Here is a 27,142-nt window from a genome sequence, read left to right as displayed (position 1 = left end):
TTGTTTCACATATGTAGGTGATCCTGTGTTGGTGCATAGATATTTTTAATAGTTTTATCCTCTTGTTGGACTCCCTTTTGTCATTATGCAATGTCTTTCTTTGTCTCTTGTTACTTTCTTCATTTTGAAGTCTATTTTGTCTGATACAAGTACTGCAACTCCTGTTTTTTTCTCCCTATTAGTTACATGAAATATCTTTTTCCATCCCTTTACTTTCGGTCTATGTATGTCTTAGGGTTGAAGTGAGTCTCTTGTAGGCAGCATATAGATGGGTCTTGTTTTTTTTATCCATTCAGTGACTCTACATCTTTTGAATGGTGCATTCAGTTCATTTACATTTAGGGTGATTATCAAAAGGTATGTACTTTTTGCCATTGCAGGCTTTAGATTCATTGTTACCAAAGGTTCAAGGGTAATTTCCTTACTATCTAACAGTCTAATTTACCTCACTTCTTGTGCTATTACAAACACAATCTAAACATTCTTTCCTTTTTTTCCTTCTTTTTATTCCTCCTCCATTCTTTGTATGTTATGAATCATATTCTATACTCTTTGTCTATGCCTTGGGTGACATCTATTTTGCCTTAGGAATACTTTCATCTATAGGAGTCCCTCCAAAATCCACTGTAGAGGTGGTTTGTGGGAGGTAACTTCTCTCAGGTTTTGCTTATCTGAAAACTGTTTAATCCCTCCTTCAAATTTAAATGATAACCTTGCCAGGTAGAGTATTCTTGGTTCGAGGCCCTTCTGCTTCATTGCATTAAATATGCCATGCCATTCCTTTCTGGTCTGTAAGGTATCTGTTGAGAAATCTGATGATGGCCTGATGGGTTTTCCTTTGTATGTGATCTTCTTTCTCTCTCTAGCTGCTTTTAAAAGTTTGTCTTTATCCTTGATTGTTGCCATTTTAATTATATGTCTTGATGTTGTCTTCCTTGGGTCACTTGTGTTGGGAGATCTGTGCACCTCAATAGCTTGAGAGACTATCTCCTTCCCCAGATTGGGGACGTTTTCAGCAATTACCTCCTCAGTGACACTTTCTATCCCTTTTTCTCTCTCTTCTTCTTCAGGTACCCCTATTATGTGAATATTGTTTCATTTGGATGGGTCACACAGTTCTCTCAATATTCTTTCATTCTTAAGAGATCGTTTTTTCTCTCTCTGCCTCAGCTTCTTTGTATTCCTCTTCTCTAATTTCTAGTCCATATACTGTATCTTCTGCTACATCTTATCTGCTTTTAAACCCCTCCATTGTAGATTTCATTTCAGATATGGAATTTCTTAATGATTGAGTCTCCAACTTAAATTCATTCCTGAGTTCTGGAATATTTTTTTGTACCTCCATAAGCATGTTTATGATTTTTATTTTGAACTCTCTTTCAGGAAGATTGGTGAGTTCCGTTTCATTTGGCCCTTTTTCTGGGGTTTGTGAGATCTTTATCAGAACCATGCTCTTTTGACATTTCATATTTCTGTGTGTTGCCCTCTAGTGCCCAGAAGCTCCAGTTTCTGGAGCTGCTCAGCCCCTAGATTGAGGTTGGGGGTCATAGGGGAGTGGAGCTGGTTCCTGGGGGGAAGAAAGATCTGTTTCCTGATTCCTTGCTGCAGTGCCTGTCTCCAGTATCAGAGCCAGTGGGCCGAGCACAGAGGTGTAAGCCTCTGTGCTTTGCATCTCTAGCTGTTGTAGGTGGGGCCTCCCTCTGACTGGCCTGACACCAGCACAGTGACTATCGCTTTGTGAGCTGGTGCTGTCAGGCCGGGAGGAAGGCTCATCAGGCTATGTGTCACAGTGGGGGGCCTCGGAGCTGAGTAGCCAGCCAGGAGGATGGAGCACCTGAAGCTCCTCAAAGGTCCCAATCTGCTGGGCAGAGCGCTCCCAGACAACATTGTTCCCTATCCCGTCTCTCATGCAGCAAGCTCCATGCAAACCCCACCCCTTCAGCAGCTGTCTCACTGCTAGGAAGTCTCTCAGACCGCCTGCCTTTCCCTTGTCCCAGTGTGGCCAGGTGTAGATCCTGTCCTCCACAAATGGCTGGAATCTCAGTCTCTTAAGCACTCCACCTCTCCCAGCTCCCCATCCTCCAGAGCACCACACAATGTAGGTTTCTGCTCACAAAGCAGATCTCCAGGGCTAGGTGTTCAGCAGACCTAGGCTTCCACCCCCTCCCTGCTCTGTTTCTCTTCCTCCTGTCAATGAGCTGGGGTGGTGGAAGGGCCTGCATCCTGCAAGATCAAGACTTTGGTACATTGCCCTGTTTCATGAGGTCTGCTCTGTTCATGAGTTCTGTATGCAGTTTGATGCAGACCTCTTTCCTGTTGCTGTTTTAGGGTTAGTTGTATTAACTATATTTTCACATTGTCTGTGGTTTTGGGAGGATTTCTCTGTCTCACCTCTCACACCACCATCTTGAATCTCCAACTCTTCTCACAGTATCTTATCTATAACATTCTTGTACTACTTAGTGTATTCCATTTGTATTATACTTACCTGCCTGCATGTTTTATCTTGCGTCCTAGATCATAAGCTCCCTGAGGGTGGGAATCATGGCTTAATCAACTCTGTAAACCCAATAAAGTTTTACCATATCTGGCATCTGGTGACGTTGAATGAATAATTGGTAAAGAGAAGGGCAGCTCCTTAAGGTAGCAGTGGTAAGACTTACTTGCACCTCCACCATCCAGTCCACAAGAATGGCCCTCATGTCACTGCTGATGTCAATCTGCCTGTTCATATATTTTTTAAGTATGAACTTTTCCTGGCATCAAGAAGAAAGAATTGTTAATTAAAAAACTCTCCTTGTAGTTCAAAAATTATAAAGGGAAAAAACATTTGTAACTAATTTCAGAAAACAAGTTTTAACATAATTAACTTCTTCATGGTTCTAACTCCATTTTTGGCTTGTATCAAATAAAAGCAGAGCCAAGTATCCTTTTCCAGACAATTTTAGTTACACTTAGGAAACAGACACATATGATATTCAAGTGTCAAGGAGGATACTGAGGAATCCAGGGGGAATATAGAATATGGGGAGGAACACACTTAAGAGTATAGATGAATACCAAAGAGGTTCTGCCCCTTCTTTGCAATTCAATCTAAAGTACAATACCTTACCATGTAGAGCAATGCTTCTCAGACTTGAACATGCAAATGAACCACTCTGGGATCTTTCAAATTCACATTCTAATTTAGAAGTTCTGGGTGGAGGCTAGGTTTCTGCATTTCTAACAAGATCCCAAGTGAAACTAATACTGTTGAGCTAAAGCCCACACTTTTAGTATAACAATGTTATCTCTTCCTCCAAGGTATACTAGAAAAAGTGTCAGCTCTGGAGTCAGTTAATCAAACGCTATATCTCTAGAGAGAAACAATCTATTCATACTCCCTTTTATGTATCGCCTGCTAAAATTATAGTTGATAGATTACCTTGGTCCCATTGGTTCCACTGAAAGAGGCAGAAGAAAATTTGGAATCAATGAATGTTACTGGTAAAGGAGACTACATATTTCAAAGGTAAAAGAAAATTTCACCCTGTTGGAGAGCTGAATAAAAAGGTGTTATTTTACATATGATGCCAGAAATTTGCATAGAGAAGGGAAAAGACCTCTAAGAACAGCCACACAGAAAGAGACTACTTGACCATTTTTGTGTCTGAGATTGTCTCCGCAGCAATTAGAGGTGCAGGCTTATTGTCTTCAAAGTAATTGGACTTTACTCTATAATCCAGCTCTACCACATAGTAGTTGTGTGCCTGAGCAGTTTTTCCCATATATAAAAAGGAGATTATAATACTTACCATCATGAGGTTATTGGGAAAATTAAACAATGTTTATAAATCCCTTAGCACAATGTTTAACTCATAGTAAGCTACCAGTAGATGTCAGTTGTTGCTATTATTATTTGCATCATCATTATTACCACCCCTTTTAACTTACATTTGAAGGATTGAATGAAAAGAGAATGAGAACTAGAAATAATGTTCCTCCATCCTGCCACCTACACACCTCTCTCTCTTTCATGTAACTGAAGATATCCTTGGCATATATTGAGTTGAAAACTGGATCACTGTGGTCCTTGTCAATATCCTCCAATGGGGTCATCTGCTTGGAAATCACCAAAAAGACATATTAGGAGGAGAAAGATCCCAAGGAAGGCTTAGCACATACACATAAAGGATGACTCCTTTCTTCCCACTATCATCTTCTGCTATGGTTCCTCAAGCTTCATATATCTTGAGTCATAATAGAGCATCCCTTGGCCCTACAATACTCAAACTGCTGAACGATCAAAAAATGCTTAGTCTTCCTTGTACACAACTGTTCTGCCCTAGGAACCAGGTAACATTTTTACAGGCAGGCTCAAGACTTTCCAAGAAAAACACTCTTATTTTATTATTTCAGCTTGTTACCTGTCTTCTTAGGTCCCTTGCTATGTTCCAATGCTTTGATCTGGCCCAATTCATCTTTCTGATAGCCTTTTCCTCCTTTCTACATCTTTACCTAGGTTATTTTGCATACAAGAGGAATATTTCTCCTCCTGCTTGACAAATCTCATCCCTCCATCCTTCCAAATTATAACTTCCAATTCAGAAGGTGCCTCTGTGAAATTTATCCATCTTTGACTGAAGCCTGCCATAATGCAGATAGCAATTACTAACAAAATCAATTTCTGGAAAGAAATTGTCTAACCACTATTGCAAAGCCCAAATATATATACACACAGTATTCCAGACCCTTGTGGGTATTCCCAGAGTAAATATTGCAATTGCTTGGGTGTATCACTATCACAATCAAGAAGTCAAGAGACTGTATGAGATCAACTTTTTTTTACTATAGCTTACTATATACTATATAGCTATATATAGCTTCCTAAGCTCAATTGCTTAGGAAGGTAAAATATAATCTCTTTGCTAGCAACCACTTCTAGAATAACAAAAAAATTTCATCTAATAAAAAAAAAGAGAGAGAGCAGAATACCTCCTTCTGTGATCTTTTGCCCTGAGATGAAAAAGATTTATTGGAACTAAATTCACAAGCACTGGACTTGCTTGTAGTACTGAACACGCCCACACTGGACATGGTAGCAGCGATAGACATGCCTGTTCCAGATTCAGGGGCACTGCTGGACATACGTGCACTGGTCTCAACTTGGGTGATAAAGAAGTCTTTGAGAAGGGTGTCTTTGTAAGTGGCATCCTCTTGCAAGGCCAATGATTTCCCGAAGGACATCTCATTCCCACTGGTAGGTTTCTCATTCAAGGCAATTATCTCCTTAAAATGTAATGCCTCATTGATGGTAAGCATCTCCTGAAAGCTTAATGGCTCCTCAAAGAGGACCTCCTTCTCACTGCTGGTCTTCTCCTGCAAGGCCAAGGACTCCTTCAGGATAGTCTCATCCTCAATTGTGGCTTTCTCCTGAGAGGTCAAGAACTCCTTGAAGAATGTTTCCTTCTCAATGCTGGGCTCCCCCTGCAAGACCAAGGTCTCCCTCAGGATGGTCTCCTTTTCAATGCTGGGCTTCTCCTTCAAGGGCAGTGGCTGCTTAATAAGGGATTCCTCTTCATTGATGATATTCTCTTGCAAGGCCAGCTGCTTCTTCAATAGGAACAACTCCACCTGAGCAGTGGGCCTCTTCTTTAAAGATAGTTGCCTCTCTATGTTTGTTGCCACCTCAGCAGAGAGCTCCTTCTTCAGAACTAATGGTTTTTTAAAAAGGAAATCCTCTTCAGTGGTGCTTTTGTCTTGCAAAGGCAACAGCTTCTTCAAGGAGTCCTTTTTGGTATCAATTCTCTGCAAGGCCAAAGACTTACAGAAAAGGGATTCATCTTTGTTGATAGGTTTAACATGCAATGAAAATGGCTTCTGAAGGAGGAATTCCTCCTCAGTGGTAGGCTTCTCTTTTAAAGTCAATGGTTCCTTAATATGTGATTCTTCTTCAGTGGTGATCTTCTCCTGCAAGGCCAATGGCTTCTTTAAGAGGGGCACCTGCTGCAGAATGGTGTGCTTCTTTTTCAATACAGATGGATCCTGGAAGAGGAATTCCTCTGCAGTTGCAGGCTTTTTATTACAGGGTAACAGCTTCTTAAAGAGTGACTCCTCTTCAGAGGTGGTCTTCTCTAAAGCCAGAGGCTTCTTGGAGGGGAACAGCTTCTCCTGAGTGATTTGCTTCTTCTTTAAAGAAAATGGTGTCTTAGTAAGTACTGCCTCCTCTGTTGAAGACCCCTTCTTAAGTGACAGGAGCTCCATAAAGAAAGGATACTTACTTTTGTTAAGGATATTTTGCAAGTCCAACAGTTCTTGGGGGGTGGATTTTGTCATTTGAGCACACCTTTTCTTCTTTAATAACAGCTCCTTGGTGGAGACTCTCTGATGTATGACATCTTGTTCCATAAGAAATTTATCTTCACTTTCAATATTTTCCTGCAATGCCCGTGGCTTCTTCAAGAGGCCCACCTCTCCCTGAGTGATATGCTTCTCTTGCACTGCAGATGATTCCCTAAAGAGGGACTCCTCCTCAGTTGTAGGCTTCTTTTTAAATGTCAATGGCTTTTTAATAAGTGATCTCTCTTCAGAAATGGTCTTCAATGCTAGTGGTTTCTTCAAGCAGGACACCTTATCCTGAGTGGTATACTTCTTTTTCTTTGAAGGTAACATCTGCTCAGTGGAGGATGCCTCCCCAATAGTATGTTTCTTCTTAAAAGTCAAAGGCTCCTCAAAAAGTGACTCCTCTTCATTTGGAGTCTTCTGCAAGGCCAAGGGCTTATTCAAGGTAGTCACCTCCTCCTGAAAGGTGTGCTTCTTTTGCAAAGCAGATGGCTCGTGGAAAAGGGACTCCTCAGTGGTAGACTTTGTAAAGGACAATGGCTCCTTAATGAGTGACTTCTTTCCAGAGATGGTCTTCTGCAATACTATTGGCTTTGTTAAGTGGTACATCTTCCCCTGAATGGTACACTCCTTCATTAAAGGTAATGGCTTCTTGTTCAGGACTATCTCCTTGGTAGTATGCTTCATCCTAAGGGAAATAGGCTCTGTAAGAAATTCATCTTCATTGTCTTTATTCTCCTGCAACGCCCATGGCTTCCTCAAGGGAGCCACCTCCCTATCAATGGTGAGCTTTTCTTGTAATGCAGATGGCTCCTGAAAGAGTGACTCCTCCTTAGGCTTCTTTTCAAAGGACAATTGTGTCTCTCCAGAGGTGATCTTCTGCAATACTAATGGCTTCTTTGAGTGGGCCATCTTCCCCTGAGTAGTGCACTTCCTTAAAGATAATGGCTTCATGGTGAGGTTTGCCTCCTCAGTGGTAGGTTTCTTCTTAAAAGCCAGTGGATCCTTAAAGAGGGAATCCTCTTCAATATCAATCTTCTCCTGCAAGGCCAATGATTTCTTCAAAATGGACATCTCTTTCTCAGTGATCTGCTTCTTTTGCAGTGTAGATGCCTCCTGGAAAAGGAACTCTGCAGTGTTAGGCCTGTCCTTGAAGGACAATGGCTCCTTAATGAGTGACTTCTTTTCAGAGGTGGTTTTCTGCAGTACCAGTGGTTTATTCATAAGGGACATCTCCCTCTGAGTGGTACACTTCTGCTTTGGAGATAACAATTCCTTGGTGAGGGGAGCCTCCTCGATTTTAGGCTTCTTCCTAAAGTTCATCAGATCCATAAAGAAAGAATGCTCTTCAGCACTGATGTCCAGCTCCCCTTGATATGTGCACATCTTCTTTAAGAATAATGTCCTCTTGGTGATGGCTACATCCTCAGTTTTATGTTTCTTCCCAAAAGTTATTGGCTCTACAACAGACTTATCACTACTATCAGTCTCTTCCAGCAAGGTTAGTGGCTCCAGGAAGTTCACCTCCCCCTGATTTGTGCACTTCTTTAAAGATAATGACCTCTTGATGAGAGTTGTATGCTCAGTAGTGTGTTCCTTTTTTAAAAATAATGGTGCTTTGGAAAGAGATGCCTCCTCATTAGTGGGTGTTTTGGAAATGGTAGGTATCTCCAGAATGAGTGGTTTCTCCATGTTTAGCATCAAGGTAGCAGAGACTACTACTGGTGAGGGTTCCAGCTTACACCTGAAAAGGAAATAATGTATGGGTAAGAATTTAGTTCCTAGAATCCTAACATACTATCTCATTTTGTTGCTATATTTTCAAAAGGTGTGGAAGGAAAAAGGGTTTCAATCCCAAGAGACAGATTAAAAGTAAATATCCTATGCCATTATAGTGAGTCAACTAAGTAGCATGCTGTATAGTTTCTCTGGCCTAGGTTCCCACATTTTTCTAAAAACTTTCCCCTGAAATCCATATTATGCTTTCTCATATATAATTTTTATTCCATTTTTTTATTTTGGTATCATTAATCTACAATTACATGAAGAACATTATGTTTACTAGGCTCTCCCCTACCACAAGTCCCCCCAATAAACCCCATTACAGTCATTATCCATCAGCATAGTAAGATATTGTAGAATCACTACTTGTCTTCTCTGTGTTGCACAGCCCTCCCCTTTCCCCCACCCCCCACATTATACATGCTAATCATAATACCCCCTTTTTTCTTCCCTGCCCTTATCCCTCCCTACCCCTCCCATTCTCCCCAGTCTCTTTCCCATTGGTGACTGAGTCCATTCTTGGGTTCTGTGATTCTGCTGCTGTTTTGTTCCTTCAGTTTTCCTTTGTACTTATACACCACAGATAAGTGAAATCATTTGGTACTTCTCTTTCTCCACTTGGCTTATTTCACTGAGCATAATACCCTCTAGCTCCATCCATGTTGTTGCAAATGGTAGGATTTGTTTTCTTCTTATAGCTGAATAATATTCCATTGTGTATATGTACCACATCTTCTTTATCCATTCATCTACTGACGGACACTAAGGTTGCTTCCATTTCTTGGCTATTGTAAAGAGTGTGGCAATAAACTAGGGGTGCATCTGTCTTTTTCAAACTGGAGTGCTGCATTCTTAGGGTAAATTCCTAGAAGTGGAATTCCTGGGTCAAATGGGATTTCTATTTTGAGCATTCTGAGAAACCTCCATATTGCTTTCCACAATGGTTGAACTAATTTACATTCCCACCAGCAGTGTAGAAGGGTTCCGCGTTCTCCACCTAGCCAACATTTGTTGTTGTTTGTCTTTTGGATGGTAGCCATCCTTACTGGTGTGAGGCCATATCTCATTGTGGTTTTAATTTGCATTTCTCTGATAACTACCGATGTGGAGCATGTTTTCATGTGTCTGTTGGCCATCTGAATTTCTTCTTTGGAGAACTGTCTGTTCAGCTCCTCTGCCCATTTTTTAATTGGATTATTTGTTTTTGCTTGTTGAGGTCCATGACCTCTTTATATATTTTGTATATCAAGCTTTTATCGGATCTGTCATTTACAAATATATTCTCCCATACTGTAGTGTACCTTTTTGTTCTATTGATGGTGTCCTTTGCTGTACAGAAGCTGTTCAGCTTGATATAGTCCCACTTGATCATTTTTGCTTTTGTTATCCTTCCCTGAGTAGATATGTTCATGAAGAAGTAGCTAATGTTTATGTCCAAGAGATTTTTGACTATGTGTTTTTGTAAGAGTTTTATGGTTTCATGACTTACATTCAGGTCTTTGATCCATTTTGAATTTACTTTTGTGTATGGGGTTAGACACTGATCCAGTTTCATTCTCTTACATGTAGCTGTCCAGTTTTGCCAGCACCATCTGTTGAAGAGACTGTCATTTCCCCATTGTATGTCCATGGACCCTTTATCGAATATTAATTGACCATATATGTTTGGGTTAATGTCTGGAGTCTCTAATCTCTTCCACTGGTCTGTGGCTCTGTTCTTTTGCCAGTACCAAATTGTCTTGATTACTGTGGCTTTGTAGTACAGCTTGAAGTTGGGGAGTGAGATCCCCCGCACTTTATTCTTCCTTCTCAGGATTGCTTTAGCTATTCGGGGTCTTTGGTGTTTCCATATGAATTTTTGAACTATTTGTTCCAGTTCATTGAAGCATGTTGTTGGTAATTTGATAGGGATTGCATTGAATCTGTAGATTGCTTTGGGGAGAGTGGCCATTTTGACGATATTAATTCTTCCTAGCCAAGAGCATGGGATGAGTTTCCATTTGTTAGTGTCCTGTTTAATTTCTCTTAAGCCTGTCTTGTAGTTTTCAGGGTATAGGTCTTTCACTCCCTTGGTTAGGTTTATTCCTAGGTATTTTATTCTTTTTGATGCAATTGTTAATGGAATTGTGTTCCTGATTTCTCTTTCTACTAGTTCATTGTTAGTGTATAGGAAAGCCACAGATTTCTGTGTGTTAATTTTGTATCCTGCAACTTTGCTGTATTCAGATATCATTTCTAGTAGTTTTGGAGTAGAGTCTTTAGGGATTTTTATGTACAATATCATGTCATCTGCAAATAGTGACAGTTTAACTTCTTGTTTACCAATCTGGATTCCCTGTATTTCTTTGTTTTGTCTGATAGCCATGGCTAGGACCTCCAGTACTACATTGAATAACAGTGTGGAGAGTGGGCATCCCTGTCTTGTTCCTGATCTCAGAGGAAAAGCTTTCAGCTTCTTGCTGTTCAGTATGATGTTGGCTGTGGATTTATCATATATGGCCTTTATTACATTGAGGTACTTGCCCTCTATAACCACTTTGCTGAGAGTTTTTACCATGAATGGATGTTGAATTTTTTTGAAAGCTTTTTCAGAATCTATGGAGATGATTATATGGTTTTTGTCTTTCTTTTTGTTGATGTGGTGGATGATGTTGATGGATTTTCAAATGTTGTACCATACTTGCATCCCTGTGATGAATCTCACTTGGTCGTGTTGTATCATCCTCTGGATGTATTTTTGAATTCGGTTTGCTAATATTTTATTGAGTATTTTTGCATATACGTTCATCAGGGATATTGGTCTGTGATTCTCTTTTTTGGTGGGGTCTTTGCCTAGTTTTGGTATTAGGGTGATGTTGGCTTCATAGAATAAGTTTGCAAGTATTCCCTCTTCTGTTTTTTGGAAAACTTTAAGAAGAATGGGTATTATGTCTTCTCTGTATGACTGATAAAATTCAGAGGTAAATCCATCTGGCCCACGGGTTTTATTCTTGGGTAGTTTTTTGATTACCACTTTAATTTCTTTGCTGGTAATTGCTTTGTTCAGATTTTCTGTTTCTTTCTGGGTCAGTCTTGGAAGGTTGTATTTTTCTAGGAAGTTGTCCATTTCTTCTAGGTTTTCCAGCTTCTTAGCATGTAGGTTTACATAGTAGTCTCTAATAATTCTTTGTATTTCTGTTGAGTCCATTGTGATGTTTCCTTTCTCATTTCTGATTCTGTTGATGTGTGTTGATTCTCTTTTTTTCTTAATAAGTCTGGTTAGAGGCTTATCTATTTTGTTTATTTTCTCAAAGAACCAGTTCTTGATTTCATTGATTTTTCTATTGTTTCATTCTTCTCAATTTTGTTTATTTCTTCTCTGATCTTTATTATGTCCCTCCTTCTGCTGACTTTAGGCCTAACTTGTTCTTCTTTTTCCAATTTTGAAAATTGTGACATTAGACTATTCATTTGGGTTTGTTCTTCCTTCTTTAAATATGCCTGGATTGCTGTACACTCTCCTCTTAAGACTGCTTTCGCTGCATCCCACAGAAGTTGGGGCTTTGTGTTGTTGTTGGCATTCATTTCCATATATTGCTGGATCTCCATTTTAATTTGGTCATTGATCCATTGACTATTTAGAAGAGTATTGTTAAGCCTCCATGTGTTTGTGAGCCTTTTTGCTTTCTTTGTATAATTTGTTTCTAGTTTTATACCTTTGTCACCTGAAAAGTTGGTTGGTGGAATTTCAGTCTTTTTGAATTTACTGAGGCCCTTTTTGCGGCCTCATATGTAGTCTATTCTGGAGAATGTTCCATGTGCACTTGAGAAGAATGTGTATCCTGTTGTTTTTGGGTGTAGAGTTCTATAGATGTCTATTAGGTCCATCTGTTCTATTGTGTTGTTCAGTGCCTCTGTGTCCTTACTTATTTTCTGTCTGGTGGATCTGTCCTCTGGAGTGAATGGTGTGCTGAAGTCTCCTAAAATGAATGCATTGCATTCTATTTCCTCCTTTAGTTCTGTTAGTATTTGTTTCACATATGCTGGTGCTCCTGTGTTGGGTGCATATATATTTATAATGGTTATATCCTCTTGTTGGACTTAGCCCTTTATCATTATGTAATGTCCTTCTTCATCTCTTGTTATTTTCTTTGTTTTGATGTCTATTTTGTCTAATACTAGTACTGCAACACCTGCTTTTTCTCCCTATTGCTTGCAGGAAATATCTTTTTCCATCCCTTGACTTTTAGTCTGTGCATGGCTTTGGGTTTGAGTTGAGTCTGTTGTAAGCCGCATATAGATGGGTCTTGTTTTTATCCATTCATTGATTCTATGTCTTTTGATTGGTGCATTCAGTTTATTTACATTTAGGGTGATTATCGATAGGTATGTACTTATAGCCCTTTCAGGCTTTAGATTCATGATTACCAAAGGTTCCAGGTTACTTTCCTTACTATCTAAGAGTCTAACTTTACTCACTTAGTATGCTGTTACAAACACAATCTAAAGGTTCTTTTCTATTTCTCCTCCTTTATTCTTTATATATTGGGTATCAAATTCTGTACTCCTTGTCTACTCCTTGATTGACTTAGGGGATAGTCAATTTAATTTTGCATTTGCCTTGCAATCAGCTGCTCCACCCTCCCTACTGTGTTTTACTACCTCTGGTGACAGCTCTCCACCCCTAGGAACACTTCCATCTATAGCAGTCCCTCCAAAATAGACAGCAGAGATGGTTTGTGGGAGGTAAACTCTCTCAGCTTTTGCTTATCTGGAAATTGTTTAATCCCTCCTTCAAATTTAAATGATAATCTTGCCAGATAAAGTAATCTTGGTTCCAGGCCCTTCTACTTCATGGCATTAAATATATTATGCCACTCCCTTCTGGCCTGTAAGGTTTCTGCTGAGACATCTGATGTGAGCCTGATGGGCTTTCCTTTGTATGTGATCTTATTTCTGCCTCTGGCTGCTTTTAACAGTCTGTCCTTATCCTTGATCTTTCCCATTTTAATTACTATGTGTCTTGGTGTTGTCTTCCTTGGGTCCCTTGTGTTGGGAGATCTGTGGATCTCCATGGCCTGAGAGACTATCTCCTTCCCCAGATTGGGGAAGTTTTCAGCAACGACCTCCTCAAAGACACTTTCTATCCCTTTCTCTCTCTCTTCTTATTCTCGTATCCCTATAATCAGAATATTGCTCTGCTTCGATTGGTCACATAGTTCTCTCAATATTCTTTCATTTTTAGAGATCCTTTTTTCTCCCTGTGCCGCAGCTTCTTTGTGTTCCTCTTCTCTAGTTTCTATTTCATTTATTGTCTCCTCCACCATATCCAACCTGCTTTTAATACCCTCCATCGTGCTCTTCAACGATTGGATCTCTGACCCAAATTCATTCCTGAGTTCTTGGATGTCTTTCCATACCTCCATTAGAATGTTGATGGTTTTTATTTTGAACTCCCTTTCAGGAGGAGTCACGAGGTCCATATCATTTAAATCTTTCTCGGGAGTTGCATTAACAATTTTTCTCTGGACAAGGTTCCTTTGGTGTTTCATGTTTACATATGGTGCCCTCTAGTGTCCAGAAGCTCTATTCTGGAGCTGCTCAGCCCCTGAAGCAATGTCTGGGGTTGCAGGGGAGTGGTACTGGTGCCTGGGGGGAGGAAAAAGCTGTTCCCCACCTCCCAGCTCCTGTGCCTGTCTCCACTGCCTGAGTCAGTGGGCCGGCCACACAGGTATGTTTTTGTCCCAGAGCAGCCAGATATGGATCCCTGCTTTCCACAAGCAGCTGGAATCCCAGTCTCCCCAGGAACTCTCCCTGTATTAACTCTCCAACCCGGCAGTCATGCGAGTCTCATGAAAGCACCATGAAGGTTAGGTTTGTGCTACCAGAGCAGATCTCTGGAGTTAGGTATTCAGCCATCCCAAGCCTTCCACTCCCTCTCTGCTCCATTTTTCTTCCTCCTGCTGGTGAGGTGGGGTGGGGGAGGGGCTCGGGTCCCATGGAGCCACAGCTCTGGTATGTTACTCCGTTCACTGAGGTCTGCTCTTTTCTCCAGGTGTGTGCAATCTGATGCTGTCCTCTTTCCTGTTGCTCTCTCAGGATTAGTTGCACCAATTAAATTTTCTAATTGTATCGTTTTAGGAGGAAGCCTCTGTCTCTCCTCTCATGCTGCCATCTTTAATCCTTCCTCTCATATATAATTTATTACCTTTATTTATATACAGAAGCTTTTATTATATTTACCACATTGTATGAGTTATCTGCTTACATAAAAGTTCCCTTCAATAGCTGCATTTATTCATATTTGTTAACAATACTGAGCATCTGGTGAAGTACAGGTGGAAATTAATATTGTTTGAAGGCTTATGAGAGAGGATTATAAGAGAGAGGCTTTTGAAGGCTTATAGAGAAAGGTAGGCTGCTATACTTAATGTAGGTGGTATCTCAACATACTCCCTTCATCCTAGGCTGTTTAGACGATACTTTCCCAGTGAACGTTTATTGTGAACAACAGACATTTGTTCATATTGTCAGATGCAAAGCTTTGTTCTAAATAGGATTTTGTGTCCAAATTAGAGTGACTAGCCTAGTATGACCAAATAACTGGAAGACTAGAAATCAGAATAAGAACAAAGAAAATTGAAGGCAAATACAATCATCCAAGTGTAAGTGCCTCCAAAAGACCAAGTATCATATGATTCCATTTATATGATATGTACAGAATAAATATAACCAAAGACATATATCCATGACAGACAGTTAATAGTGGTTGCCTGGGACTGAGAAAGGGTAAAGAGGAAGGTAGAAAGGGGGACTGGGAAAGGAAGGGACTGCTAATGGGTATGATTTTCTTTATTGGGGGGTGTTGAAAAAGTTCTAAAATTAGGTAGTGGTGATGGTTGTACAACTCTTTGAATATAATTTTTTAAAACTGAATGGTAACAAAAAAGAGCTATTGCCTCAAAAGGTTTCACCTGACCAGATAGGTTCCTGATCCCACCCAATGAGAGCTTTTATAGGTGGTATTCAGATAGTCTAGTTATAAAAAGCATACATTCTGGAGCATGACTGCCTGGATTCAAATCCTGGCTCCTCCACTTACTTGCCTAGTGACCTTATGCAAATTAACTCTGTTCTTCACTTTTTCACCTATAAGTGAGGATCATAATATTACCCCCTCTGTAAGCTTGTGAAGATTTGATGAATACATAAAAAACTTAGGCAAATGTTAAAAACAATTATCAGAAACAATTGCCTGCCAATAAATGAGATAATTTAGATGAAATGGACAAATTCTGAGGAAGAAACAATCTACTAAAACTGACTCAAAAAGAAAATAGGAAACCTGAATAGACCTATAACAAGTAAAGACACCAAATTAATCATGACAAGCTACCACAATGAAAAGTCCAGGACTAGATGCAGGTGGCTACACTGGTGAATTCTACCATACATTTAAAGAGAATTAATACCAGTTCTTCATGAACTCTCCCAAGAAATAGAAGACATTTTTTTCTTACCCTTTGGAACCCATGCTTAGCCCTGCTATAGCTATCTAGCCTATTTATTCTATACTTTCCTGAAAAGTAATTCTTAGTGAAATGAGGAGAGGACATAGAAAAGTCTCACTCCACTGTCAACTCCTTCCAATAAGTTTTCCTAGAGATAAACCCTTTTTCCTATCCCAGATGAGAATATTCATATCTACTTGCAGAACCTGGAAATGGTTCCCTGTAACAGCTGGAAAACACATGTTTTTGAGCTAGGGAGATAGTAGTTTCTCTCAAGTAACAAGGTACAAACCTTTCCCAAAGCTTCTAGTGGGACAAGCATACTGGTAAGCTATCAGCCAGCTGCTGAGAACCCCCTGAAAAGTTAAGTTGCCTAATACTCTCAAGCACAGACTAGCTCAAACAGGGACTGAATTACTAAAAGAGAGAAAAGATGAGAACAAAATCATTTGGCAAATTCCTCAATGGCAACTGCTCTTTCAATGTGCACACACCATGGAGGAGAGGACTGTAACATTTCAGAAATCACAGCTGGATCTACTTCAACACCCAGGGTTAATATACTAATTACCACTGTGGCTCACTAAACATGTTCTCAATGGGGAAGAAGGGGGTCAAAAGAATGTCACACATTCTCCTCTTCTATCTAAAACAATGCAAACTGAGTCCCCTTACCTTTTTATATTCATCTCATTGTTTTTGGCAAACCCAAGGGCAGGTGTGTTCCTGCTTATCTTCTTTGAAATATCCTTAACAAACTCCTTATTGGCTTCCTTCTTGGGCTGGACAGTTTGGCTTTGAGAAGCCTGCAAAAAGTAAAATTAAAAAAGCAGAGATAAGGAAGCAAGGAAATGGAAAAACCATAAATTATCCAATATGTGACTCTTATAGGAAAGTTCTGACCCACATTTCCACCCTGGAAACCTTGTTTGGGTGTTCCCAGTAACAATAATCAAAACATCTCACAATCAGTCTCACAATTGATGCCAAATAATCACAATGGAAACTAGCAGTAATTTAGCACTGGTACATACTAGCTAAAAGCAGCCAGGTGATTCCAAGGTACATGGAACATAGTTCTCATCTCCATATCGGGTGCACTGGAGATATGGTGATATATCTATCCCATCTTGTTGAGGAAATATTTATTTAACATGGAGCTTCACCACAAACTCTAATCACGACTAGTTCTATTAAACAGGAGTGATTGTGGGACTGTGAATAATGTCAATAAAAAGTTTAAAAATCAGGTCTTTAAAATAAAACAAATTGAACCTAATTATATTCCACATAAATACTGCAAACACACTAAAGAAAAGAAGAAAACAAAATACAAGACAAGAAACAACTAATCCAAGTAAACACCGTATTAGACTATATAACCTCAACATGTATATCCTCAGTCAGCATGCATTTGTAGGGTAGCGGAGAATATTACAAATAAATTTGAACTCTTTGTAGTAGGTTTGTTTATTATGGTGGTATAGACAAAGTAATCTTGAAATGCTTTCAAATGTATTATAGTAACCAGGGTTTTCATTGTAAAAAGAACATACAAATATGGATTGGAGAATGTATGAAAAAAAAAACCCATGTATTGGAATAGGAGCTGTACAAACTCATGATTTCTCAAATAGGTCTATGTAGACATATATCTGAGTATATGGGCATATATATTTGTGTGTGTAGGTATATATGCATATGTATGTGAGCACATATATGTGAATATGTGTGTGTATGTATGTATGTATATATATACCTGTAGATATTTCCTAGTTTTATCTGCTGAAAGGGCAGAAAATGCAGACACCCCAATGGCATGCCTAGCACTGAGATCTTGGTATTTAATACCATTCCCCACTAAAACGGAACCAGAATTCTTCAAAGAAATGGTTGACTCCACGACCAAGATAAAATAGGTACAAGATAAACCTGGAACATCTTATTATGCTGGAAAGAAAATGCTCAAAAAATGGATAAATTATTATCATAAGGACACAATAATCAGATTGAAGGGAACCTACTGGCCAAATCTGGGACACTTTGATCACCAAAATAACTAAGTACAACAATGAACAATAAACCACTGAAAAAAATAGGAATTCCTAAGTCCATAAACAAATGGGAAAGAAGGGAAGACTCATGACTGTAGCAGAATGCCAAAGGCAAACTGGTAAATGAAGAATGAGTGCTGGAGTTGGAAAAATCATCATAAAGACTGGGTTAGTCAAAAATAATCAAAGGATGCTAAACCTAGGGGACATTTTGATGAAGAGTAGGTTATTTTTAGGCTCTTAAGAGTATGTCCCACAGACTGCTTATTAGTTGTAAGAGGGAAAAAGGTAAACAGTAATTACACAGTGGGAAAGCAGACAACATCTTGACTAGGTGATCAAAATTAACATCACTGAGGGCAGATGGACATCATGTGCCTACAGATGTGATACCCTAAGAAGGACAGAATAACACCTACACATTATTCCAGCCAAGAATGTATAACATCAATCTAATCACATGGAAAGATCAAACACAAAATTAGAAATGTTCTATTTTTAAAAAGAGAAGTTGGGTGGGACTTTATTCTTCAAAAAGTTAATGTTATAAGAAACAAAGAAGGGATCATGGGAAGATGGCAGCATGAGTAGTTCAGAGGAAATCCTCTCCCCAAAACATACATATTTATGAAAATACAATAAATACAACAATTCCTAAAAGAGACACCAGTGGATGCGTGCAACAGCTAGGATACATCTACATCTGTGAGAACTCAACAGCACACAAAGCGGGTAAGATACAAGCCGTGGCCAGGCGGGACCCAAATGCTCCCCCACCCCAGAACCTGGTGGGAAGAAAGGAGTCGGAATGGGGAGGGAGTGAAAGCCCAGGACTGCTAAACAACTAGCTCTAGAAATTTGCACTCGGAGCGCAGACACAATGTGCACGGGGTGCTGGATATTAGAGAAATGGAAAAGCAAAATCTGTGGGCAGGTCCCCGCAACCGGCACCGGAGACAAAAGAAAAGCGAGTGCTTTCTGCAAGTCTTAGAGACAGGGACCTCATAGCTGGACGAAGTCGCCCTGGCACACGTAGCCAGCAGCTGGGAAGCCCAGGGAACCTTAGGCACCCTAAACCCCGGAGAGGCAGTGCAGCTCTGAGGCCCCTCACAGCACTAAGCAGCCTGCCAGTCGTTCCTCCAACTGGCACAGACCCCAACACACTGGCCCAGTAGCAGGAGAGTGGCAATGTGTGCTGGGGATGGCGGCGCCAGAAGGGACCAGGAGAAGATCATGTGTGCCAACGGCACCAGAGGGGATCAGGAAAGGCTGGATGAGCCTGCAGTGGCGGTGACCAAACAGAACAGGTACGGCTTGCATGCACCGGCAGCAGTGGAGCCAGAGGAGCCCAGTAGAGGCACACGTGGGAGAGCCCTGTGCACACCTGCAGTGGAGCCAGAGGGAGCAGGCATGCTCCCAGCAGACGACCGGAATCTCAGTGCAACGCACAGCCGCCCGGGCCAGACCCATAGGCTGCTGCTGGCACACAGCTGCCTGGAAGGGGTGCCGCTAGCATGGAGGAGCGCACCTGGCACGCCTGCCACTCCCCGCAGGGCTCCGCAGTGCTCTGACGGAGACACACCCCACAGCAGCTTAGGGGACTAACCTGGTGGCTGCTCCAGGAGTGCGGGTAAACGACACAGGCAGCAGAGAAGGGAAGGCATTCAGAAAGCAGGAAAGGACTTTCGTCTCCCAGCTGACACAACCACAACCTGCCTACAGCCACCACTATCACTATGAAAATGCAAAAAAATTTAGTCCAGTCCAAGATAGTTCAGACAACACCTGAGAAAGGATATGCAGAGGCAGACCTAAGCAGTCTCCCTGAAAAAGAATTCAATATAAAAATCACAAACATGCTGAAAGAGCTGCAGAGAAATATGCAAGAGCTAAGGGATGACATCCATAGGGAGATTACAGACGTCCAGAGGGAGATTACAGAAGTGAAACAAACTCTGGAAGGGTTTATAAGCAGAATGGATGAGATGCAAGAGGCCATTGATGGAATAGAAACCAGAGAATAGGAACGCACAGAAGCTGACGCAGAGAGAGATAAAAGGATCTCCAGGAATGAAACAATATTAAGAGAACTATGTGACCAATCCAAAAGGAACAATATCCGCATTAGAGGGGTACCAGAGGAAGAGAGAGAGGAAAAGGGATATAAAGTGTCTTTGAAGAAATAATTGCTGAGAACTTCCCCAAACTGAGGGAGGAAATAGTTGCTCAGACTACAGAGGCACACAGAACTCCCGAGAGATGGGATCCAAAGAGGACAACACCAAGACACATAATAATTAAAATGGCAAAGATCAAGGAAAAGGACAGAGTATTAAAGGCATCCAGAGAGAGAAAAAAGGTCACCTACAAAGGAAAACCCATCAGGCTATCATCAGACTTCCAAACAGAAACCTTACAGGCCAGAAGAGAATGCATGATATATTTAATGCAATGAAACAGAAGGGCCTTGAACCAAGAATACTGTATCCAGCACGATTATCATTTAAATATGAAGGAGGGATTAAACAAGTCCCACACAAGCAAAAGTTGAGGGAATTTGCCTCCCACAAACCACCTCTACAGGGTATCTTAAAGGGAATGCTCAAGATGGGAGCACTCCTAAAAAGAGCACAGAAAAAAACACACAACATATGAAGAATGAAGGAGAAGGAAAAAGAATGAAAAGAAATAATCATCAGACTGTGTTTATAACAGCTCAATAAGCAAGTGAGGTCAGGCTGTAAGGTAGCAAGCTAAACTTGAACCTTTGGTAACCACAAATCTAAAGGCTGCGATGGCAATAAGTACATACCTTTCAATAATCACCCTAAATGTAAATGGACTGAATGCATCAATCAAAAAACACGGGGTAATAGAATGGATAAAAAAGCAAGACCCATCTATATGCTGCTTACAAGAGACTCACCTCAAACCCAAAGACATGCACAGACTAAAAGTCAAGGGATGGAAAAAGATATTTCATGAAAACCACCGGGAGAAAAAAGCAGGTGTTGCAATACTAATATCAGACAAAATAGACTTTAAAACAAAGAAAGTAACAAGAGATAAAGAAGGACATTACATAATGATAAAGGGCTCAGTCCAACAAGAGGATATAACCATTATAAACATATATGCACCCAATACAGGAACACCAACATATGTGAAACAAATACTAACAGAATTAAAGGAGGAAATAGAATGCAATGCATTCATTCTGGGAGACTTCAACACACCATTCACACCAAAGGACAGATCCACCAGACAGAAAATAAGTAAGGATGCAGAGGCACTGAACAACACACTAGAACAGATGGACCTAACAGACATCTGTAGAACTCTACATCTAAAAGCAACAGGATAGACATTCTTCTCAAGTGCACACAGTACATTCTCCAGAATAGATCACATACTAGGCCACAAAAAGAGCCTCAGTAAATTCCAAAAGATTGAAATCCTACCAACCAACTTTTCAGACCACAAAGACATAAAACTAGAAATAAACTGTACAAAGAAAGCAAAAAGGCTCACAAACACATGGAGGCTTAAAAACATGCTCCTAAAAAATCAATGGATCAATGATCAAATCAAAATGGAGATCCAGCAATATATGGAAACAAAAGACAACAACACAAAGTGCCAACTACTGTGGGATACAGCAAAAGCAGTCTTAAGAGGAAAGTATATAGCAATCCAGGCATATTAAAACAAGGAAGAACAATCCCAAATGAATGGTCTAATGTCACAATTATCAAAATTGGAAAAAGAAGAACAAATGAGGCCTAAGGTCAGGAGAAGGAGAGACATAATAAAGATCAGAGAAGAAATAAATAAAATTGAGAAGAATAAAAGAATAGAAAAAATCAATGAAACCAAGAGCTGGTTCTTCGAGAAAATAAACAAAATAGATAAGCCTCTAGCCAGACTTATTAAGAGGAAAAGAGAGTCAACACAAGTCAACAGAATCAGAAATGAGAAAGGAAAAATCACGACGAACCCCACAGAAATACAAAGAATTATTAGAGAGTACTATGAAAACCTATATGCTAACAAGCTGGGATACCTAGAAGAAATGGACAACTTCCTAGAAAAATACAACCTTCCAAGACTGATCCAGAAAGAAACAGAAAATCTAAACAGACCAATTACCAGCAACAAAATTAAAGCGGTAATCAAAAAACTATCAATGAACAAAACCCCCGGGCCAGATGGATTTACCTCGGAATTTTATGAGACATACAGAGAAGACATACTACCCATTCTCCATAAAGTTTTCCAAAAAATAGAAGAGGAGGGAATACTCCCAAACTCATTCTGTGAAGCAAACATCACCCTAATTCCAAAACCAGGCAATGACCCCCCAAAAAAGAAAACTACAGACCAATATTCCTGATGAACGTAGATGCAAAAATACTCAACAAAATATTAGCAAACCGAATTCAAAAATACATCCAGAGGTTGATAAAACACGACCAAGTGAGATTCATCCCAGAGATGCAAGGATGGTACAATATTTGAAAATCCATCAACATCATCCACATCAACAAAAAGAAAGACAAAAACCACATGATCATCTCCATAGATGCTGAAAAAGCATTCGATAAAATTCAACATCAATTCATGATAAAAACTCTCAAAAAAATGGGTATAGAGGGCAAGTACCTCAACATAATAAAGGCCATATATGATAAACCCACAGCCAACATAATACTGAACAGCGAGAAGCTGAAAGCTTTCCTCTGTGATCAGGAAGAACACAGGGATGTCCACTATCCCCACTGTTATTCAACATAGTACTGGAGGTCCCAGCCATGGCAATTAGACAAAACAAAGAAATACAAGGAATCCAGATTGGTAAAGAAGAAGTTAAACTGTCACTATTTGCAGATGACATGATATTGTACATAAAAAACCCTAAAGACTCCACTCCAAAACTACTAGAGCGAAAATCGGAATTCAGCAAATTTGTAGCATACAAAATTAACATTCAGAAATCTGTGGCTTTCCTATACACTAACAATGAACTAATAGAAAGAGAAATCAGGAAAACAGGTCCATTCACAATATCATCAAAAAGAATAAAATACCTAGGAATAAACCTAACCAAGGAAGTGAAAGACCTATATCCTGAAAACTATAAGATACTCTTAAGAGAAATTAAAGAGGTCACTAACAAATGGAAACTCATCCCATGCTCCTGGATAGGAAGAATTAATATCATCAAAATGGCCATCCTGCCCAAAACAATCTAAAGATTCAATGCAATCCCAATCAAATTACCAACAGCTTTCCTCAATGAACTGGAATAAATAGTTCAAAAATTCATATGGAAACACCAAAGACCCCGAATAGCTAAAGCAATCCTGAGAAGGAAGAATAAAGTGCGGGGGATCTCACTCCCCAACTTCAAGCTGTACTACAAAGCCACAGTAATCAAGACAATTTGGTACTGGCAAAAGAACAGAGCCACAGACCAGTGGAAGAGATTAGAGACTCCAGACATTAACCCAAACATATATGGTCAATTAATATTCGATAAAGGGTCCATGGACATACAATGGGGAAATGACAGTCTCTTCAACAGATGGTGCTGGCAAAACTGGACAGCTACATGTAAGAGAATGAAACTGGATCACTGTCTAACCCCATACACAAAAGTAAACTCCAAATGGATCAAAGACCTGAATGTAAGTCATGAAACCATAAAACTCTTAGAAAAAAACATAGGCAAAAATCTCATGGACATAAACATGAGTGACTTCTTCATGAACATATCTCCCTGGGCATGGGAAACAAAGGCAAAAATGAACAAGTGGGACTATATCAAGCTAAAAAGCTTCTGTACAGCAAAGGACACCATCAATAGGACAAAAAGTTATTGTACAGTATGGGAGAATATATTCATAAATGACAGATCCAATAAAGGATTGACATCCAAAATATATAAAGAGCTCACACGCCTCAACAAACAAAGAGCAAATAATCCAATTAAAAAATAGGCAGAGGAGTTGAATAGTCAGTTCTCTAAAGAAGAAATCCAGATGGCCAACAGGCACATGAAAAGATGCTCCACATCACTTGTCATCAGAGAAATGCAAAGTAAAACCACAATGAGATATCACCTCACACCTGTTAGGATCGCCATCATCGAAAAGACAAACAACCACAAATGTTGGCGAGGTTGTGGAGAAAGGGGAACTCTCCTACACTGCTGTTGGGAATGTAAATTAGTTCAACCATTGTGGAAAGCAATAGGGAGGTTCCTCAGAATGCTCAAAATAAAAATCCCATTTGACCCAGGAATTGCACTTCTAGGAATTTACCCTAAGAATGCAGCACTCCAGTTTGAAAAAGACAGATGCACCCCTATGTTTATCACTGCACTATTTACAACAGCCAAGATATGGAAGGAACCTAAATGTCCATCAGTAGATGAATGGATAAAGAAGATGTGGTACATATACACAATGGAATATTATGCAGCCATAAGAAAAAAACAGATCCTAGCATTCGCAACAACATGGATGGAGCTAGAGGGTATCATGCTCAGTGAAATAAGCCAGGTGGAGAAGGACAAGTAGCAAATGATTTCACTCATATGTGGAGTATAAGAACAAAGGAAAACTGAAGGAACAAAACAGCAGCAGAATCACAGAACCCAGGAATGGACTAACAGTTACCAAAGGGAAAGGGACTAGGGAGGATGGAAGGGAAGGGAAGGATAAGGGTGGGGAAAAAGAGGGCATTATGATTAGTATGCATAGTGCGTGGGGGGGCACGGGGAGGGCTGTGCAACACAGAGAAGACAAGTAGTGATTTTACAGCATCTTACTATGCAGATGGACAGTGACTGTGAAGGGGTATGTGGGGGGGACTTGGTGAAGGGGGGAGCCTAGTAAACATAATGTTCTTCATGTAATTGTAGATTAATGATACCAAAATTAAAAAAAAGAAACAAAGAAAGTCTATGGAAACGTTACAGATTAAAAGAAGCTATAGAAATGACAAGTAAATGATTCTAGACTGGATCCTTTACTGGAGGGGAAAAATGCTTATAACATCAACCTTACAAGTTCAACTGAAAAAAATAGAAAATAGATAATAAATTACATAAAAATACTGTATCACTATAAATCTATAATGTTAACTTTACTGTGTATATAAGACAATTTCTCTGAAGAAGTATACACCAAAGAACCTGGGGGTAGAGGGCCATGACATATATAAGTAAATAGGATAAAATGTTAACAACAGGTGAATCTAGGTAAGGGGTATATCTGTGTTTTTTGTACTATTTTTATTTTGTAACTTTTGTAAATTTGAAATTATTTCCAAATAAAATGTTAAAAAAATGCCTTTGTATCATCAGATCCTAAGCAACCACCATCCAACAGGGAATTATTTTTTAGGCCCTCATGTCATCTGCTTCTGCTCTTCAAAGAGCTTGACACTGTTTTCATTTTAACTTCACCTGAAGTTTTACAAACTCCCTATATGTGCAACTGAGATTCAGAATTGTAAAAGAAGTGTATTCTTAGCAGGAAAGGGGTGGAGACTATAACCCCTGAAGGTGAAACTCTCTACTTGCCATATGTGAAAGTTTCAAAACACTAATATTTTCAGATGTAAGCTTAAGGGGACCTTAACCTGTACTTGCCTATAATTCTTTCACCAGGAAATAGGAAAAGTGTGTCTTACTAATACAAAATCCCTTTGGTAAATATGGACATAGACCCTATCTCCTTGTCTACTAATTTAGGATCAGCTCTTAACTATCAAAACTTCTTCCCATGCTGGAATGATAAAGGTGAGGGAAAAGAAAACACATCAGATTAACCAATTAAAACACATCTACTCTTTTGGTAGGCCAGGACCTCACTCTGGTGAATGAGGAGAAGACAGATATGGGGACATGGAGACCTAGCAATACTGACAGAAAAGAGCAAATCATCATATAGGGAATCCCCAACATTCAGAGAGAAAGGAACCCTCAACCTTCAAATAGATGAGCTCAGCCATCTGCAGTAATGCCTTACCCTAGGAATGACTTAGGTACATTGTAATGATGGAACTTTCTCTGGAAAGTACCAAAGACCACTCAAGGTAAACAAAGTCAATCTTCAGAACTTGAATACAAAAGGGAAATGAATTTTCTGAGCTTCTGGAAAGCTAGAGGCAGAGATACTCCTCAGGGATATCTTGCTCCTCCCAACCCAACCCTGGATGAGGATGTTAACTAATAGATGTTGAAGTCCGTTGGAGAACCAGGAGAGTCCTGGATATCTGCATGTATTTTCCATTAGTTTATTTGTATTTATTCTTTATGAATGGCAATATAAAAAACTTCATAAAAAAGGATTGAGACATAGCGAGAAAGTTTCTCATATGCTGTGAGACCTTGCCTTGCATAGTGTCACTGCACTCCTATTAGGGACTCTGGGGGCCAAGGGTAGCTACACTAAGATGGGCTATACCTGCTACTGATTTGGGTGGCTACTTTATTTCAGCCAAATTTCTAGATCCATGGTTAAATAAGTCAGGTCTATGTGGGAGGGGTCTCTTTCAACCAATCTGTAGTAAATCTGAAATTATGCAAAAAGCTGTAACATAATTATATATGTTGTAATATGCACAGGGAAGAGACTGTGTTAGCACAAAGGTGGTTACATAGCACCTAAAGAGCAGAGATCCGAAGGACAGAACTTTGCCAATGTTGATCCAATCCTGCTCAAGGGAGCAAAATATTATCTAGTAGATCTAAGTATTCCAGTAGCCATAGAAGGACATTCTATTATGGAGGGAAGGAATAGTTCATCAGAATTCTCTGTATCCTAGATGAAACAGGCTTCAAAACCAACACTGGGCAAGTCCTCATCTGTAAAGTATAGATAATTGTAGCATCTATCCCTAGGATTATAAGAAGATTAAGTGAGTTGATACGGGAAAAAGTATTTAAAATAGCACCTGGCACATGGTAAATGCTCACTGGCATCAGTTATTTTCTAAGACCAAAAGATTACCTTTGGCCCAATTCCATATCCAATTAGTAACTTTCTATTAATTCTGGGTTTTGCTGGTACCTTAATAACACCAGAAGGGAGGTAACTTGGAAGTAAACTCAAGAATTCCTGTCAAAATCGAGTTTCTAGATCACCATAGTTGAAGACTAGATCATGGCTGTGGTCCTCTACCGTTCTGCACATCAGGGGGATTTTTGATTGTCACTGTGATTTGGGATGCTGCTAGAATTTAATGCCTAGGGGCCAGAGATGCTGGGTGAAGTCAGTCCTACATGATAGAAAAATTGTCCTGCACCAAATACCCATAGTTCTCTAATTGATAAACACTGCCCTAGACTACAATGAATCCACCAAAGTACTTACCTCTAATGCCTAGGCAGCCAGCAGAGCCACCTCTGAACTTCACCTAAATCCAAGATCCCATAGGTCTCATATTTACCTACAATTTCATATCGGACAATCACTCTGCCTGCCA

At 39.8% G+C, this 27,142-nt stretch overlaps 1 protein-coding gene across 1 annotated transcript in view; it reads right to left on the bottom strand.

Moving 5' to 3' along the window:
- The window catches only part of CCNB3 (cyclin B3), an 86,153-nt gene that overhangs the window by 43,560 nt on the left and 15,451 nt on the right, over positions 1–27,142 (bottom strand). Inside the window, exons 4-7 of the mRNA XM_036996305.2 lie at positions 16,269–16,399; positions 4,975–8,065; positions 4,003–4,098; positions 2,664–2,756 (exon numbers count right to left, since the gene is read on the bottom strand). Of these exons, the coding sequence (XP_036852200.1) occupies positions 2,664–2,756; positions 4,003–4,098; positions 4,975–8,065; positions 16,269–16,399 (3,411 nt within the window). The remainder of the gene's footprint in view (positions 1–2,663; positions 2,757–4,002; positions 4,099–4,974; positions 8,066–16,268; positions 16,400–27,142) is intronic.

Source organism: Manis javanica, chromosome X, assembly GCF_040802235.1.
Source record: "Manis javanica isolate MJ-LG chromosome X, MJ_LKY, whole genome shotgun sequence".
NCBI lineage: Eukaryota > Metazoa > Chordata > Mammalia > Pholidota > Manidae > Manis > Manis javanica.
This window is presented reverse-complemented; position numbering and strand designations above follow the sequence as displayed.